Genomic DNA, 18,320 nt, shown 5'->3' with positions numbered 1-18,320 from the left:
TGAAATCTCTAAAGCTGGTGCGAGGCCTGAGTGAAGCAAAAAAAAGGGGGGTATTTATTTATTTATGCAATATATATGTGATAAATAATAGCACAAAGCCAGCAGCGTGCACACCATGTGCCAGTAGAAATCAATTCATCAGTTAAAATACTCACAAGTTAATACAGTGATCTAACAGAATACAGTGGTACCTTGGAACTCAAACTTAATCCATTCCGGAATCTGTTCCAAAACCAAGGTGTGCTTTCCCATGGAGAGTAATGCAAAATGGATTAATCCATTCCAGACTTATAAAAACCATCCCTAAAACAGCAATTTAACATGAATTTTACTATCTGACGAGACCATTGATCCACAAAATGAGAGCAATAAACAATGTACTGCAGTCACACAATCAATCAATCAATCAATCAATCAATAGCTGAACTGGATTCTACACGGTCACAAAAAAAGAGCCACAAAAACGCAAAATAAATAGCAAAAACAGACAGACCTCAGCATAACACTCAAAACGGAAGCGTAACATTCAAAACGGAGCATGTTCAGCTTCCGAAAAAAGTTCGCAAACCGGAACACTTACTTCCAGGTTTACAGCGTTTGGGTTCCAAGTTGTTTGAGTATCAAGGCATTTGGGAACCAAGGTACCACTGTAGTTATAAATTCATATGGTGGATATAATTGACCATCCATTTCAGGTATGATCCATTCCACATTAGTGGTGGTGCTGCTACTTCCTCGCTTGTGAGTCACACAATGCCGTTACCACCATGGAGTTATTCCACCACTCCCATCTCTTTATTTGAAGATTTTTCAGGCTTGTTTCATGTTTTTGTTGTTTACCTCTTGTGGCGTCCTTTCACTGTTGATTTGCATGTAAACCAGCAGTGCACCCAATGAGAAGCCACACCTTGGTTTCTGAATGGTGCTGGGAGTTGAATGGACTCCCAGAACGGATTAAGTTTGGCAATCAAGATACCACTGTATATGGGCCAGTGGGGACAGAAAAACACCATCCATAACTTTACTCAGAAACCTATTGGGTGAAAAATCTCACAGTGTGTATCTCTGCTTTACAGGTTCCATGGCCAATGAAAGAACTCAGCCAGCAAACATAGTAAGAAATATTCCAATGAACAAAAACTTTTATGACTGTGAACCTCCTGCCAACACTTTACAGCCCTGACATTCCAACCGGGGGAGGAGGACTCTAATTCGATGCAACAGCCACTACCTTTCCAAGTAACAGGGAATGGCAGGGAGGGCTGATTTGATTTGGGGTGGGATAGAGGGCCAAGTACAATCCTCCGCATGGTCTGTGCCCATCTCCAGGTATGCCCATTTTTTGAACTGGCTCTTCCAAATTCCTGGAATTTCTCTGGACCAGGGATGGAGGACCTGTGGCAGATGTTGTTGGACTACATCCCCCATCAGCCATAGCCAGAGGCCATGGATGATGGGAGTTGTAATCCAGTAAGATCTGGAGAGTAGCAGTTTCTCCATTCCTGCTTTGTTTCCATTGTATGTCACTCTAGCAGACCGAATGGCAGGACCGCAGGCTACATCTCCTTCTTTTCCCCTCCATAGCCCTTGCAGTCTGAGCCTGAAGAAGACCCAGATGGAGTTTCCTATGCTGTACTGAGCCACAGCTCATTGAAAACCAAACCAGCACCCGATGCAGATGGGATCCCTGAGTCCTGTACTTATGCAACAGTGGCCCAACGCAGAACCAAGGAGGGCCAATAAGAAGGACATCTTACAATCCAGCGACTTCTGGGACCTTGGCTTATCCCCGAGTGTTATGGACATTTTGCTTATTTCTAGCTTGCACGACATGGGAGACGAGTTTCATAAGGTGGCCTTATTCACGGAAAGAAACTATTGCTCACAGCTAAGAACTGGGCAGGCCATACGTAATGAATTTAAAAAGATGTTTAAAATAGCTATTCTCAAGATGCCTGAAGCATTTCCCCCCCAGGGATGATAGGGGCAGAGGTTCCTAAAGAGATGGTTAAATTGTTTGTGTAAGCTACTACCGCAGCCGGAATCCTGTATGCGCAGAAGTGGAAAGAAGAGTGGGTGTTAAAGTTAATGGACTATGCAGAGATGGCAAAGCTGACAGCAAAAGTAAGAGATCAATAAGATGGGAACTTTGTCGGAGAGTGGAGGTTCTTTTTGGACTATCTGAGAAAAAGCTGCAGCCCAATGAAATCACGAGCCGGATTTGGATAATAGGCAAGGGGAGGTGAATAAATAAATGATTGTAATGTAAGTTATAATACCATAGAAAATAAAAGGCCGGTCAAAATGTAAGAAATTATGATATTGAAAGTGAATGGAATAACGTCAAGTTTCGTGTAAAAAAACTAATAAAAAATTATTATTAAAAAAAGGGAATGGGGCAGCTGCTTTTACGGCTGTGTTGGAAGACCACATCCTTCCAACTGCTGGTAATATGGAAAGAGGCCAAAATAGGGGAGGGGACCTCACTTCCGGGGCCTGGGTGTGGCCCTTGGGGCTCTCCATGGGCAATGATCCTCAGTACCATCTTGAGGGCTTTTGCCTGGCTGGATGGTGTCTTGATGTAACATTGCCTCCTGCTTGCCAGAATCGGGACTAGAGAAGTGGGGTGTTGTTAGGGACTGTGCTGAAGAGGGCTGCACTGAGGAGAAATGGTGAGAGCCTGCCCTTCCCCCTGCTAGTGATCAGGATCCTGACTCTTCCCAGGAGCGGGAGGACAGTATAGATTTGGAACAGTGGTTTGCAGAGGGACATAGTTCAGAAGGCAGAAGCTGGGAAATACCAAATGGGGAACAGCTAGGAGGAGAAGCACTGGGAGAGAGAGAGTTAACAGACTCAGTTTCTCTGGAATGTGTTCATCAGCTCAGCCCAAGGTCAAGAAGAGCAGATAAGGTGGCAGCACAGAAAGCACAGTGGTCACAAGATCTGGTTACAAGACATGGTAGTGACATTGAGGACTAGGGAGGACATGGGGGGAACCCTTAATTGGGAGCACCTTCATTCCGAGAAATGGATTCTTTGTTCTCTCCCTGTGATCATTAAAATATCGAACTGGTAAGAGACTCCTTTCTCTTTGTTCTGCTTATCTACTGCCAAAGGGGTGGGGTGGTAGAAGCTCCTTCAGGTATACAGGGCCGAAGCCGTAGTCTTTCACTACTTGTTTTATTTATTTGGAAAAATTTATGAACTCTGTGAATGTATAACCAATCCCTCAGCAGTTTACATTAAAAAGTATAATTATCAGTGATATACGGATAAAATCAACATATTTATAAAATGAGCATACATAGCTAATTATATGCCTGGATATTCTTGCTGAAATAGAGAAGTTTTTTTTTTAACCTAGTGTCTAAAACAGCGTGACCAGGGTGTCTGCCTAGTGGGCGTATCCGAAAACACATGATCTTATATATGCTGATTTTGCAGAATATGACTGCAATGTGGAGGGGGGGAAAGGGAAGTAGTTTGCAAGGCACTTCCAGTGCTGCTAAGCTGTGCATGAATTTCATGGGCAAGAACTGTGTTGCAAGAACTGTGTTGCATTTCAGACCCTGCAGCCTCCCTCGAAGGTCTTCATTCCGGGGACAGCACACATCTTGGGGGACACAGGACACTGGACTACAGGGCTAGGTGCTCCTTCAGCATGAGGCTCTCTGTCAACATCCTCTTTATAGGTTGGTATCTCAGATGAAAGGGTGAAGGGACTGAGGGTTGTGCAACAGCCGGGTGGAAGGACCAGAGACCCAGTTGTGGTTCCTGCTGCTCAGCTATACTGCCGCTAATACAATCATCTCCTTTCCAGGATTCCTGCTGGCTGGACAGTGGCAGATCTCTGGAGGTGAGTCTCTTCGGGTAATAAATATGAACATGGGGCCAGGGGGAGATGGATGGGGGCAGAATGGGAGCAAACTGCAATGATTTTCCCCACAACCAAATCTGATTTCCTGACATCTGCATGATAACCACAGAGGCCTACCAAATGTTCTCCGATCTATACAAATGTTAAAGGTACAGGAACATCCAATCCAAATTGATTTCGAGGTTAACTTGTAGGAATAAAGCCCTCAATGGCTTGAGACTTGGGACCTGAAGGAATGCTTCCTGCCATGCTGACGTATCTGAGGACTGAGGACTGAGATTAGAAGGGATGCGGAGGAGGATATATTCCTGCCATTTTAAAAGCATTGTGTTATATAGACTGTTGGTGCTTGTTTCTTGTTTTCTGCAAGTCACCCTAGAGAGAGACATATAAATCTCCCAGTACATTTCTGAGCACAATTCAAAGTGTTGATGTTGACCTTTAAAGCCCTAAATGGCCTCAGCCCAGTATACCTGAAGGAGCGTCTCCACCCCCATCGTTCAGCCCAGACACTGAGGTCCAGCTCCAAGGGCCTTCTGGCAGTTCCCTCCCTGTGAGAAGTGGGGTTACAGGGAACCAGGCAGACTGGTGCCCGCCCTGTGGAATGCCCTCCCTTCAGATGTCAAGGAAATAAACAACTATCTGACTTTTAGAAGACATTTGAAGGCAGCCCTGTTTAGGGAAGTTTTTAATGTTTGATGTTTTATTGTGCTTTTATTTTGTTGGGAGTCGCCCAGAGTAGCTGGGGGAATCCAGTTAGACGGGTGGGGTATAAATATTATTATTATTATTATTATGAATCAATTTATTCAACAAAAATTGGTGTTCTGTGGACCTTGACCCTCTGATCAAAGCTTCGGTATCCCCAGAGCATGCAAATGTCTCCCACCTTTGCAGATGTTCCACCTTCCAAATCTCAGCCTTATTCTCCTTCTTTGATCTAGGACAATATAACTCAAAACCTTCCATCTCAAAGGGCCCCATAAATGTCAACCTGGGGGGAGATATCAACTTGGAGTGCAAAAGTGGCTACCATCAATCTGCACGACACTTTCTGTACAAAGGAGATTCAGACCATTCTGCTTCAGCAACTCAGAAGACAGAAAAGGATGCAATTGTATTTCACATTTCCAATGCCAAAGAATCAGATGGCGGAATCTACCGATGTAAATATTGCCACAACGAAAACATATGCTCAAATTTCAGTGATGGTGTCCAAGTCAACATAAAAGGTGAGAGCCGGGCTGAATCCTGATACGCCGTTTTCCCAAATGACACATAAAATGAGACTTTATATCTCCCACATGTATAAATCATGGGGGGGGGGGACTTCTTTTACTTAGGCAACCTTTGCTAACCTGGTGCCCTCCGTGTGTTTTGGTCTACAACTCTGGGCAATTTATCTGGAATATATTTGTATTTTGAGGAGATAGTGCTCTAACATGGTTTCCTTTCCTGCCTCTGTTTGCTTCCCCCTCTCTAAGCTCTTTGATGGCTGAAGAACAGCCTTTAATTTCCTAGTCCTAATCTGTTGGAAGGAAGTGATATTGCTGGGTACCTTCTTTGGATGTTGGACATTGCTTTAAGAAAGTGAGGCATTGGGAGAGGTGGCTAATGAATAATCTGTACATTGCTAGTAGCACGTAGGCGGTCAGGCAAACCACACAGGTTAGCTATCTATAAATCGGATAAATGGACATAAATCTGACATCAGGAATCACAAGACAGAGAAACCAGAAGGACATTCTATACAAGATCTCAAAGTAGCTGTCTTATTACAAAAGAATTTCAGAAATAGACTGGAAAGAGAAGTTGCTGAATTGCAACTTATTACCAAACTTAAAACCATGGAGAGACCTGGTCTGAAAAGAGACATTGGATTTTTATCTCATTACACTGGTACCTTGGGTTACATACGCTTCAGGTTACAGACTCCGCTAACCCAGAAATAGTACCTCAGGTTAAGAACTTTGCTTCAGGATGAGAACAGAAATCGCATGGCGGCAGCAGGAGGCCCCATTAGCTAAAGTGGTACCTCAGGTTAAGAACAGTTTCAGGTTAAGAACAGACCTCCGGAACGAATTACGTTCTTAACCCAAGGTACCACTGTATACAGTACATGATAAAGCTATTTTTAGCCATCCCACCCCTTGCTTTTTTCTGTAAGACCAATTGCAGTCATTAACAGTCGTCAACAGGTTTACCACACCTATCAGCCAATCACCCATTCCCACCACCCTTCTGAGTAATACCCCTCCCCACCCTCTCACTATATATAAGGGTCTGGTGACTTCTGTTTCAGTGTATCTGAAGAAGTGTGCATGCACACGAAAGCTCATACCAAGAACTAACTTAGTTGGTCTCTAAGGTGCTGCTGGAATGAATTTTTAAAATTTTGTTTCAACTGTGGGCATACTGTTTAGGGAGAAGCTCTTGCACGGACTGAAGGCCATGTGGCCGTGCAACCTGAGGCTACCTGGGGGGGGGTCACTTCACCACTACTTTAGGGTAGCAGATCGAAGTGCTTGCTTGGTACGTATATACTGCTTGCTGTTTAGAATAAAATCTTTAATCTTCTCACTCACTTGTGTTTGTCTTGCCTCTGAATCTCATTTAAAAGAACCACCTTGCATTTGGCAAGACAAACTCCCATCAGCCTTAGTCAGCAGAGCCTGCTTGGAGTTGTAGTCCAAAACATCTGGAGGGTACCAGCTTGGCAAAGGCTGGACTAAACTATACAGTGGACTTTAGGGTCTCTCTCCTGCTTTGCATCCCACTTACATGTCTTGGCAATTTTCATGAATGAAGGCAATTCTCAGTGGCTGGTTTTAGCAGGAGCAGTCTTGCACGCATGCCTTTGAAAAAGTGTTACAAAGCATTCTAAAAAAAAAAGGCATTTACAGTTAAACACAATTATTTCATCTCAAGATTGCCCTGTAACAGTGCTCTTCAGCCACCAAATGTTTTCAAATTCCTCCTGAAAGTTCATGATTTTGGGGACAGGGTGTTGGGTGGATTTGGAGGGCAGGATGTGATACTACCGTATCTTATTAATTATCTGACCTCTTGCTCACTTGTGTAAAGGTAAAGGGACCCCTGACCATTAGGTCCATTAGGTCCATTAGGTCCTGGCGAACCAGAGCAGCACACGGAAATGCCGTTTACCTTCCCGCCGGAGCGGTACCTATTTATCTACTTGCACTTTGACATGCTTTCAAACTGCTAGGTGGGCAGGAGCAGGGACCGAGCAACAGGAGCTCACCCCGTTGCAGGGATTCGAACTGCTGACCTTTTGATCAGCAAGTCCTAGGCTCTGTGGTTTAACCCACAGCACCACCCATGTCCCAACGAACATCTAGTTAGCAGAGTTTAAATTTACCTTTTGCAGCATGAACTGTGGAAACTTCTGGGACACGGTCGCTTAACCTTATTAGTAATTATCCAGGATGCTTCAGCAGATTGGATCTTCCCCTTTTTATCCCTCTACACAAAATAAACACACAGAAGTCTGTTATGTAAGAATAAAAATAGTGTTTACTTACATAAAGCTTCGGGCTCGATAGAAGCAGAAAGTAGCAGTGAAAGCAAGTCAGGCAGAATCTACTCATATGTTACAAAAATACATGGTAAAGATCAAAATGGGGTCTGTGCTCCATCTTTTCTCTCCCCCCATAGCTTGCAAATCATTCCCATTTCACAGAGCCAGACTACTGCATAAAAATCAAAGGATTAAACATTGCTTTTCATCTCTTTTCCCCTAGGGACAGCTAATCCCAAGCCTTCCATTTCAGGGAGCCCAACTGATGCAGAAATAGCACAAAATGAAGTTTGGGAAAAGGGAGAGAATATGAAATCACCAGGTTTGTCATCCCTACATTAGAAGCACCATCGTAGATGGTAAAATAAAAATGGTAGAACAGCATAGAGGAAACTCCCCCCTCCCCTCCTGCGCAGGGTTTAACCCCTTAGTTATGCTTTGGGTAAGAGGAAGCCTCAGTACCCAACTATTGGGAAGATAATTTCATCATCAAACAATTTGCGACAGAGAGTTTCTTTGCTTCCCCATTATTTTCAAGGCACCTCAATATTTTTGCTACATTTCTGTCATTCTCCTATTTCCCCTGCCTCCAGCGGAGTAGCTAGCCGCTTGGGTGCCAGGTGTGGGGGCGTGTCCTGCAGCTGGGGGCAGAGCCTCTCTGCCACCTCCCCCCCCCCAGCTGTGGGGTGGCTGAGGGAGAGGCAGTAGGCAGAAGCAAGTCCCACGCTGCCATTTCAGGCAGCGCGGAACCTGCAGGCACCTAAGCCACCATGTTACTCCTAAAAAGTTCCGTAAGCCCAATTATTATTATTTTTAAACTCATTTTGTCACTCCCCCCTCAGTGATGACACCTGGGGTGGACCTCACCCCCTTCTTCTGCCACTGCCTTCCTCCCGCTGCTTTCTCTCTGTCATTATCTATATTCAACCTGCCTGACACTTCCTCTCTCGTTCTGCTTTCCTTTTCCTCCATCTTGTTCTGTTTATTTTGGTTACACAACATCTGGGGGAGGCATGCCCACTGCTTTTGCAGAGGGAGGGAGGAGCTGAAAATAAATCTTGGGAGGAACAGGATGCTTAGTCTGCATCAGCAAGAGAGCCAGTGTGGTGTAGTGGTTAAGAGCGGTGGACTCATAATCTGGGGAACCGGGTTCGCGTCTCCGCTCCTCCACATGCAGCTGCTGGGTGACCTTGGGCTAGCCACACTTCTTTGACGTCTCTCAGCCCCACTCACCTCACAGTTTGGCTAGGGCCATTAAGGAACAATACAGGGCCATTGAGAGCCATTGGCAATGCAAGAGAACTCCCCCCCCCCACTTGCCCTGAGGTGTGAACAGCGACTAGGAGTCTGGAAGGCTGACAGGGTAACAAACTGGGATCCATCTTGGGTAGGATGGCTGAAAGCTGGCAGATAGAGATGCCTTAGATTCCATTGCTGTACTGCTGTGTGGGACAACCGCCTCTTGGAAAGACCAGGCATGCTGATGTCCCATGCACACACGCCGCGGTGACGTCGGCACACCCCAGGCACCCACTGTCACTGGGGCAAGGTGGCGCGCCTGGCAGCAGTGACGGGTGAACCCTGCCACCCCACCATGGATTGGTTGCTGGTCAAACGAGGCTAGCATATAGGGGAAGGTGTATGAGAGGCAGAAAGCGAGACAGAGAAGAGAATCGTGATGTGTAGTAGAATGAATGTAAGGGCTTTGTCAAAAGGGATATGGAAATGCCTGCAAAGGAACAGGGGGGGTGGGCTACATGGAGGCTGGAGAGATAGATGAAATAGCAGAACAATAATTTTGGGTAGCCTCTGGACGTGTCTGTGTGTGGTTTGGTAAGCACCGGCAGCATTCCAACTCGAGGTATCCTTTTCATGGTTTTACAGGTGGATATTCAATAGCCATGTGGGCAGGCATTGCTTCCAGTGTTTTCCTTCTGGTCCTCCTCCTCCTGTTACTTGCCTTCATATTGTCCAAGAAAAGGGAAAAGGGTGAGTGAGCTTCTGGATGGGTTGCTTCACAACAGCTGTGGTTAAAAGGTGCTAAATCTTTACATTTGCCCCTTAAAGTCCCGCATGAGAAGAGATATTTAAATATGTTCCAAAGTTGCTGTTAGGGAGAAAAGGTTTCTCTTAAAAACAACAACAACAACATAGACTTTTATCCGTTATAGTTGAGCAGATAGGTTTGAAGGTTTTGGGGCGATGTCTGGTGAAATCTCTAAAAGCTGGTGGGTAGGCATGAGCAAAGCAAAATTTCTTATTATTATTATTATGTATTTATTTACGTAATATTTGTTAACCAATGAACAAACAAAAGTAAGATGCTTGTGATAAATAATAGCACAAAATTGACAGCACACACACCAAGTGCCAGTACAATGGATTTAATACAGTGATCTAACAGAAGAGTTATAAATTCTACCCTTTTATTGGATGATCTTTCTGGATTGTTTTATGGTGGTCCATTTACTGCTGATTTCCATGTAAACCAACCACACACTATTATTACTACCATCAGTGTAGAATCCCATAGAAGTAGTACTCTTTCCCCACCCCATTTCCCCCACTGCCTCTTCGTTCATCTTCAATCTTGGGTGGTTGGGAGTCAATCTGTGGGAAGCTTTATCATCCAACTTCCTCTCAGAGACTGCCTGGTTGGTTCAGCTCTCCCTACCCTCAAAACAGCCCACTTTCAGGGCTTCCTTCAGCAGTGTTATGTATTGGGTTTAACACATTTTATGTTACAAGGCGCGTTCTAACCAATTGTATAAGGGTTGATAGACGAACGTTCTAATGGCAAGTAAGCGCATGCACTTCAACTGTCAACAGTCAGTTCATGCTCAGCATTATTATTGTGTTGTCCAGTCAGTTTGATTCTTGTTTTCCTATGAGTGAGCTGTTGTCACTGACAAATGTTAAATAAACATAGTTGAGGAACTTATACTGCCTTGGGCTTCTGACTTTTCCCAAACATTTAACAAGCAGTAATATTGCTTTTGAATCCCTGCAACAGGGTGAGCTCCCGTTGCTCGGTCCCTGCTCCTGCCAACCTAGCAATTCAAAAGCACGTCCAAGTGCAAGTAGATAAATAGGTAAGGTAAACGGCAGGAAGGTAAACGGCGTTTCCGTGCGCTGCTCTGGTTTGCCAGAAGCGGCTTAGGCATGCTGGCCACATGACCCGGAAGCTGTACACCGGCTCCCTCGGCCAATAAAGCGAGATGAGCGCTGTAACCCTAGAATCAGCCACGACCGGACCTAATGGTCAGGGGTCCCTTTACCTTTAATATTGCTTCCACCACATTTCCCATGGTTCAGAGGAGGCCATTGGCTTCTAACCACCACCACCACCACCCCATCAGATCCAGAATTAGGACAGCAATCTTTGTGGTGAAAAATAAGAGTGCATTTCTTACATTTGTTACATATGATTTGCCTCTCTCTTCCTGCATTTTATGTCAATTTACAGCAGAACATGGTGGGTGTGCTGTTGATTTTTGCCATTATGACTTCATTATATACTGTAAAGGATTTGTCTTATCATCTTTTTTACCAGTTGTACTCACATTATTCAGAACAACGCCTTTTGACAGTCGATATCCCATTATCTGTGTGATATGTTTCAGCACATTTAAAGAAAAAGTCTTCATGCCATTGAAGAAAATAATTATTTCAGCTTCCTTAGTAGTGAATGTTTTCAGTGCCAAGTATAAGCTTACCAGATTTTTTTCAATGAATCCAGGGACACTTTTCAACTTCAATTGATTTTGTATGGGGACTGATTTGTAAATCCAGGGACTGTCCCCAGGAAACGGGGACATCTGGTAACCTCAGTCAAGTAACAGAGATGAATTGGGTGGCTTCCTCTATCAAGACAAGGGTCTTGGAGGTTGTACTATATGGGCCAGTGGGAGGGGGTGGTAGCAGCATCCATAACTTCAGTCTGAAACCAACTGGGTGAAGAATCTCACAGTATGTCTGTCTCTGCTCTATAGGTTCCACAGCCAATGAAGAAGTTCAACAAGTGAACACAGTAAGAAACATTCCTATGAAACAAAACATTTACAACTGTAAAGCCAATGCTTTACACTCCTGACACTCAAACCTGGTGGAAGGGAGACCGAACATAACATCAATGCAACATCCTCTACCTGTCCAATTTATAGGGGATTACAGGAGTGATTTGATTGGGGGTGGGGCAGAGGGCCAGATATCATTGGTTGGTATCCTTGGATGTCTTGAAATGGCTCTCCCAAATTCCTGAAGTTTCTCTGGAATAGGGATGGGGTGCCAGATTATTATTATTTAACTCCATCTCCTATCAGCCCCAGCCAGCATCGCCAGTGGTCAGGGATGATGGGAGTTGTAGTCCAATCATGTCTGAAGGGTCACAGGTTCCCTATTGCTGCTTGGCAGCACTCTCCTTTGTTTTTATTGTAACTCCAGCAGAGGGAATGGCCAGATTGCATCTCCTTCTTTTTCCCTCCATATCCCTTGCAGTCTGAGCCTGAAGAAGACCCAGATGGAGTGTCCTATGCTGTACTGAGCCACAGCTCATTGAAAACCAAACCAGCACCCAATGCAGATGGGATCCCTGAGTCCTGTACTTATGCGACAGTGGCCAAAGGCAGAACCAAGGAAGGCCAATAGGCAAGGCGTCACAAAGGAATGCAGCCCTCAGACTGGAAAAGATTCCCTGACCCTGGCTGTACATCATCCCTTCCTAATGGAGAATGGTTGAGAGCCAAAGACTCAAAGGAAGGAAGGAAGGAAGGAAGGAAGGAAGGAAGGAAGGAAGGAAGGAAGGAAGGAAGGAAGGAAGGAACTAATAACCAATAACCAGCTGCCTTAAAGGAACAGTAACATTAGGCATAGTCTCCCCATGTAAATACATTTGTCCCAATAATCACATAATGCTTTTAAGATGTCTCTAATCGTTTTACTATAATGTATTACTTTGTTGTATTTTTGGCATGTTTCATTTTTTTTATGACTATTTTGTACTCATGAGAATGAAAAGTGGTCTAGAAACAGTTTAAATAAATAATCTCCTTTTCTGGTTTTAGTGCAAGTTGTTGTTGTTAGTGCAATGTTAAATTCTAAATGACCCTGGACTATTGGGGGTTGCTAGAGACTCCTCTTTGTCCCTCATAGGAATTACTATGCTCATAGTCCTGGAAGTTTCTTGATAAGGTTGTTGTTGGTTGTTGTTTTTTTGTCACTGTGTGACTGGAGACAATCTCTCAGGACTCATCTAGACTTATCCAATTGGAAAACCCAATCTTAAGTAGTGAATTAGAGCAAATGTCAATTGGGTTTTCCATGGATTGATATTTGCTCAAATTTAGCCCCAAAATGTGGGGTTTCTTTCTGGGGAAAGTGGCAGGACAAGAGCAGAACCACTCTGACTCGTGCCTAGAAAGCACAAAACATGTAGAAAACCTGGAGTATTATTCCTATGAAATCCCAAGCCATTAACTTACAGTGCCTGGATAGCTCAGTGGGTTACACTATGGTGTTGATAACACCAAGGTTGCAGGTTCGATTCCTGCTAAGATTCTGCTACATTACAGACAGTGCCTGCACAGGCCATCAGCGTTACAGCATGCCGGTCATTTGACAGTGCTAACCAGCTAAGTTGGCTTGTCTGTCAACGCTGTGGGGTGCCCAGTTGAAAGAGGAAGGTATTGATTTATGCCAGATAAGCTCTATCACTGGTTCTCCTATGCAATAAATGGAAACACACCTTTTTTAAAAGGAAAAAAGATGACAAAACGAATAGGAAGTTCTCCTGCCCCCGCCCCCCTTGTGAACTTTTGCAACTGAGAAAGATCCCTCTTCTGCCTGAAGCTACCCTGTAACCCAATAATAGGTATTTGCAACTATGTTTGGAATAGAATCACAAATGTAACTTACGGTAATTTTCAAACTGAAAGTCACTGTAACACATGCAAATCACAAAGGTACATTTATCTGCCAAGCTGATAGACATTGTAAACCCTTCAGGGAAACATTGAAACATATCTTCCTCTCGCTCAGCCTCCAGAAACATGAACTGCTAGACTTCTAATCTGCCTTCAGAAAAGTGGTTTTTCACTTGTAGGCTCACCTCACTAGCAGGGCTCCAGAACACTTCAGATTTTGTTGTTTTGAGTTTCTTTAGCTCATCTTGGCCTGGTATGTTAACAAGTCACAGTTTGACTTAATCTATTGGGTGCTCAGGGACTCAACTTTCTTCTTCAGTTTCAATTCCACCCTTCGCTGTGGGGCGAGCACTGAACAACAACAACAACAACAAATTTTTATTTATACCGCACCCTCCCCAGCCAGAGCCGGGCTCAGGGCGGCTAACACCAGTAAAATTACAATAAAAACATAATGGGGGTGGGGAACCAATTTAAAATACAGGTTAAAAATACAATTTAAAAGGCAGCCTCATTTTAATAGTAGCCCATAGATCAAAACCATATGGGGAGGGAAACATAAGGGTCAGACTGAGTCCAAACCAAAGGCCAGGAGGAACAGCTCTGTCTTGCAGGCTCTGCGGAAAGATGTCAAGTCCTGTAGGGCCCTAGTCTCCTGTGACAGAGCTTTCCACCAAGTCGGGGCCAGTACTGAAAAGGCCCTGGCCCTAGTTGAGACCAATCTAACCACCTTGTGACTTGGGACCTCCAAAATGTTGTCATTTGTGGACCTTAAGGTCCCCCGCGGGGCATACCAGGAGAGGCGGTCCCGGAGGTACGTGGGTCCTAGGCCGCATAGGGTTTTAAAGGTCAAAACCAGCACCCAGTCAGCAGGAGGAGCATAAGTATTTTGGCAGCAGCAATAGAAGAGGCAGCTCCATTTCTATTTGAAAGGGAAAGTGCAGCAGCAGCAGCAGCAGCAGCAGCAGCAGCGACCACAACAAAGCTATGGTCTCGGGCCACAATGTTTAGCCTCAGCATCCTGCTCTGAGGACATCCCCAGTATTTGAGTGTGGTCTGTCTTGCATCCGCTTAGATGGGCAACTCTCTCTTCCTCTGTGCCAGTTCAAGAAATACCAGCTCTCTCTCTCTCTCTCTCTCTCTCTCTCTCTCTCTCTCTCTCTCTCTCTCTGTGTGTGTGTGTGTGTGTGTTTCATTTCTGCCCTTTCTGTTCTTTTTGGTTTCCTTTAGTGCTATTCTTAGGTTAATTACTGTCAGTGCTCAAAGGGGAAGGAAAAAAAGGAAACAGTCAGCCTTAGGAAATATCATTTGGCTTTGAGCTCTGATGAATACTTTCTTTGAATATTTTACTCTCCAACCTAGCGTGCCATTTCCTTCCCATTCTTCCTTCCTGCACCCCATCTTTTCAGAGAGCAAACCTGCAGGAAAGGTCCTTTTCATTTGACTTATGTACGGTAACCTGGCTCTGCCAGCAGTTTCTGGGGAGTCTATTTAAGCATCTCACATGCCTCAGCCACCAAAAAGCCCTCAGAGGACTTACGGGGAGAGAGGGGAGTAGTAACAGCCAGACTTGGTCCCTCACCATCATCTGTTCCGTTGTTTGCCACCTGCCCTCAAGATTGTGCCCAAAAGTGGCTCACAGAATATCAAGGAAACAATAAGTATAACCATTCAAAACATATTAGAAAATAGAAATAAGAAGGTAAAAATCAGTCCATAAAACCATAGTATAAAACCAATCGGAAGCTGCAGAAGTCCCGTCAGACATTCGGGTTCCAAGGAACATTTGCAAACCAGAACACTCACTTCTGGGTTTGAGGCGTTCAGGAGCCCAAATGTCCGAGTACAAAGGTGTTTGGGATCCAGTGTATGACTGTATACACAAATTTCTAGGTTTCATATTGGCCGATTTTCATAGCTATCAAGAAAGATGTTTGTTTGGTGAATCCCTCAGGCTGTTCTGCTTAGGTTCATTTAACTTTAGCCCCATTGGGGAAATGACAGCAAGGTGGTCTTTACACACACACACACACACACACACACACACACACACACGCAACTGTTGACTTCAGATAAATCTGTAGACTGTGAGGCTTTAGCCACAGATCTTTTCAATGCCATTTTGTCTAGAAACAATAGTCAGGCTGTGGAGCCGCTGGCAAAGGAGAAGACTAGGGTTCTGGTTATGAGAGTGGTTGTGTAGAAGAGGGAACTTCAGCAGCTGCAGCATTTTTTTGATGTGTGTTTACCATTATGGTAGCCACAACTTCCTTTTCTTACAGTTGGCCACTCTAGTTTTTTGGGGGAGGGGGGAGGAGGAGCCACATCTTGAAAGATCAAAATGTGAGCAGCCAGTAATGATCCTGGTCCTCAAGGCATGTATCCCACGGTATAAAATCAGCCAAAATCTCATTCCATTATGCTGGCGAGATTGCAAACTTCCTGGAATTACTGTACACCATGTGGCGGTGCTGTCCAAAGATTGTTCCCTTTTGGGAAAAGGTTCTCCAGACCATAAACCAGATTATGGAATCAGACCCCACAATAGCACTGTTATCTTATTTTCCTTTAGATGCCCAAGAAAGCGTAAAATGTTATTGCCCATGTGTTAGCTGCTGCCAGATTAAGAATGGTCATGTACTGGAGGACTCTCATTGTAAATCTCTTTGAAGCTTAGATGTCAGAGATATGGGATTCTATACTTAAGGACAAACTAACAGCCTTACAAACTTTTATTGAATATGCACAAACCGTCAAGCATGGCTTCCAGCCACCAGCAACACACCGAACATTAAGGAATATCACTTTCATCCCACTACTGTAATATATATCCAGTGAACCACAGCTGGCATTGCTCCTGTTATATTTTTCCCATTTTTGTGATGGTTCTGTACTCCCAACCTGTTGTTGTTGTTGTTGTTATTGATATTTCTTTTCTCCTTTTTCAGATCCAATTCATTTGTAACTGAAAATCAATAAAATACATTTTTTTAAAAAGGGGAAAAAGTCACATCTCCAATGCTGTGTCATGTTGGGGAAAGTCAAATATTAAGGAAGTTGCCTCAGGAAGAGGAGTGGCAGGGGAAACGCAAACACCAGTCCTATGAAGAGATCCTCTTTCTGTAAGATTAGGTAAGGGGGCCTGTGGCAGACGAAAGGCGACACACGCAGTCATTTGTCTTCCTGTAACTACAGGCCCTGGATTAGTGAAATGAGAATGTGCAAACTCCAGAGGGAAACATGGTTAGCTCCTGGCTCCTTCCCCACTGTGGCAGCCACTCATACTCTGGGTTAATTTTCTGAGGCATTCTTGAGAATCCTGGCTCTCCCGCTCTCTTCGTCTTGCCCCTGCCACAGAACCACATGAGACAAGCCTGCTTGATCAGGCCAAGCCCATCAAGCCCAGTATCCTGCTCTTCTTACCTTGGCCAACTAGATGCCAGTGGGAAGCCTGTAAGCCAGAAATGAGAGGAGCAGCACTTTCCCATTTGCTATTGGCAACAAGTGGTATTTAGAGGCATACCCCCCAGTCCACTTCTGTAATGAGATACATGAATAATGTCTCTGACAGTAGAGGTACAGCATAGCCATAAGGGCTAAGGGACCCCTGACCATTAGGTCCAGTTGTGGCCGACTCTGGGGTTGCGGGGCTCATCTCGCTTTATTGGCCGAGGGAGCCGGCGTACAGCTTCTGGGTCATGTGGCCAGCATGACTAAGCTGCTTCTGGTGAAACTAGAGCAGCACACGGAAACACCATTTACCTTCCCGCCGGAGCAGTACCTATTTATCTGCTTGCACTTTGACGTGCTTTCGAACTGCAGGGACTGAACAATGGGAGCTCATCATGGGGATTTGAACCGCCGACCTTCTGATCGGCAAGCCCTAGGCTCTGTGGTTTAGACCACAGCGCCACCCACATCCTCTCTGTCATAAGGGCTAGTAGCCATTGAAAGCCTTGTCCTCTATGAGTGTGTCCAATCCTCGTTTAAAGCCATCAAAGTTGGTGGCTATCACTGCCTCCTGTGGCAAAGAGTTCCATAGTTTAGCTATGCACTGCGTGAAGCAGTTTATCTGCTCTGCATTTTCAAATACTCAGCTTCCTTGGGTGTTCATGGGCTCTAGTGTGTGAGAGGGGTGTCTACTCAATTTCTCAATGCCATGTGTAATTTTATAAACTTCTATTATGTCACCTCCCCCTTTAAACAGTCACAAATGCTGCAACCTTCCCACATAGAGGAGCCACTCCCCCCCCCCACTGCTAGTTTCTCACTGAGCAGCTGCGTGGAGTCACAGGACTCTGTTTACATTCCTGGGATTCCATGCTATTGGAGTCTCACGGGAAAGGGAGACGGGATGTGAGCTGGACCATAAAGAAGGCTGATCGCCGAAGAATTGATGATTTGAATTATGGTGCTGGAGGAGACTCTTGAGAGTCCTGTGGACTGCAGGAAGATCAACCCTATCCATTCTTAAGGAAATCAGCCATGAGTGCTCACTGGAAGGACAGATCCTGAAGCTGAGGCTCCAATACTTTGGCCACCTCATGAGAAGAGAAGACTCCCTGGAAAAGACCCTGATGTTGGGAAAGATGGAGGGCACAGGGAGAAGGGGACGACAGAGGATGAGATGGTTGGACAGTGTTCTCAAAGCTACCAGCATGAGTCTGACCAAAGTGTGGGAGGCAGTGGAAGACAGGAGTGCCTGGTGTGCTCCGGTCCATGGGGTCACGAAGAGTTGTGCACGACTAAATGACTAAACAACAAAAAATTATTTCAGTCTATGCTTTGTATCTCTCCATATCGTCCGTAGTAGTTGTTACATTACAAGTGAGATTAAAATCCTGCTAATGTTTTCATCTGCTTACAGATGTGGTCTCCTAAATAAATTATAAACTTCTCCCATTCTTTCTTGAATTTCTTGTCTTCTTGGTCTCTGAGTTTTCTGGTCAGTTTTGTCATTTCAGCCTAGGCTAACAGCTTAGTT

At 44.8% G+C, this 18,320-nt stretch overlaps 2 protein-coding genes across 5 annotated transcripts in view; both read left to right on the top strand.

Annotated features, from left to right (window-relative positions):
* The window catches only part of LOC308571526 (immunoglobulin superfamily member 1-like), a 37,529-nt gene extending 35,140 nt beyond the window's left edge, over nucleotides 1-2,389 (top strand). Inside the window, exons 12-13 of the mRNA XM_081167087.1 lie at nucleotides 1,077-1,114; nucleotides 1,585-2,389. Coding sequence (XP_081023213.1) covers nucleotides 1,077-1,114; nucleotides 1,585-1,743 — 197 coding nt within the window. The 3' untranslated portion in view covers nucleotides 1,744-2,389. The remainder of the gene's footprint in view (nucleotides 1-1,076; nucleotides 1,115-1,584) is intronic.
* Nucleotides 2,390-3,498: 1,109 nt separating this feature from the next.
* Nucleotides 3,499-12,483, top strand: LOC308571560 (uncharacterized protein). Of its 4 annotated transcripts, none has more exons than XM_081167169.1 (6): nucleotides 3,500-3,692; nucleotides 3,821-3,856; nucleotides 4,822-5,109; nucleotides 7,639-7,737; nucleotides 9,300-9,404; nucleotides 11,408-12,483. In XM_081167169.1, the coding sequence occupies exons 1-6, from the start codon at nucleotides 3,662-3,664 to the stop codon at nucleotides 11,506-11,508; spliced, it is 660 nt and encodes a 219-aa protein (XP_081023295.1). In that variant the 5' UTR covers nucleotides 3,500-3,661; the 3' UTR covers nucleotides 11,509-12,483. The 4 variants fall into 4 exon arrangements, with proteins under 4 accessions (XP_081023297.1, XP_081023295.1, XP_081023296.1 ...); XM_081167170.1 differs by having other exon boundaries at nucleotides 9,300-9,452; XM_081167171.1 differs by lacking the exon at nucleotides 7,639-7,737 and having other exon boundaries at nucleotides 3,499-3,692.
* The last annotated feature ends 5,837 nt before the right edge of the window (nucleotides 12,484-18,320 follow it).

This window comes from Podarcis bocagei (genome assembly GCF_964188305.1).
Source record: "Podarcis bocagei genome assembly, chromosome: 13".
NCBI lineage: Eukaryota > Metazoa > Chordata > Lepidosauria > Squamata > Lacertidae > Podarcis > Podarcis bocagei.
The sequence above is the reverse complement of the archived record's forward strand: the minus strand, read 5'-3'. Positions and strand labels throughout refer to the sequence as shown.

Excerpts from the sequence above, each read along its gene's own strand:
- LOC308571560 (XM_081167169.1), top strand. The coding sequence starts at position 3,662 with ATGAGGCTCTCTGTCAACATCCTCTTTATAG. Across the intron at positions 5,110-7,638 it reads TGTCCAAGTCAACATAAAAG|GGACAGCTAATCCCAAGCCT; the intron begins GTGAGAGCCGGG and ends CTTTTCCCCTAG. Across the intron at positions 9,405-11,407 it reads GTCCAAGAAAAGGGAAAAGG|GTTCCACAGCCAATGAAGAA; the intron begins GTGAGTGAGCTT and ends TCTGCTCTATAG.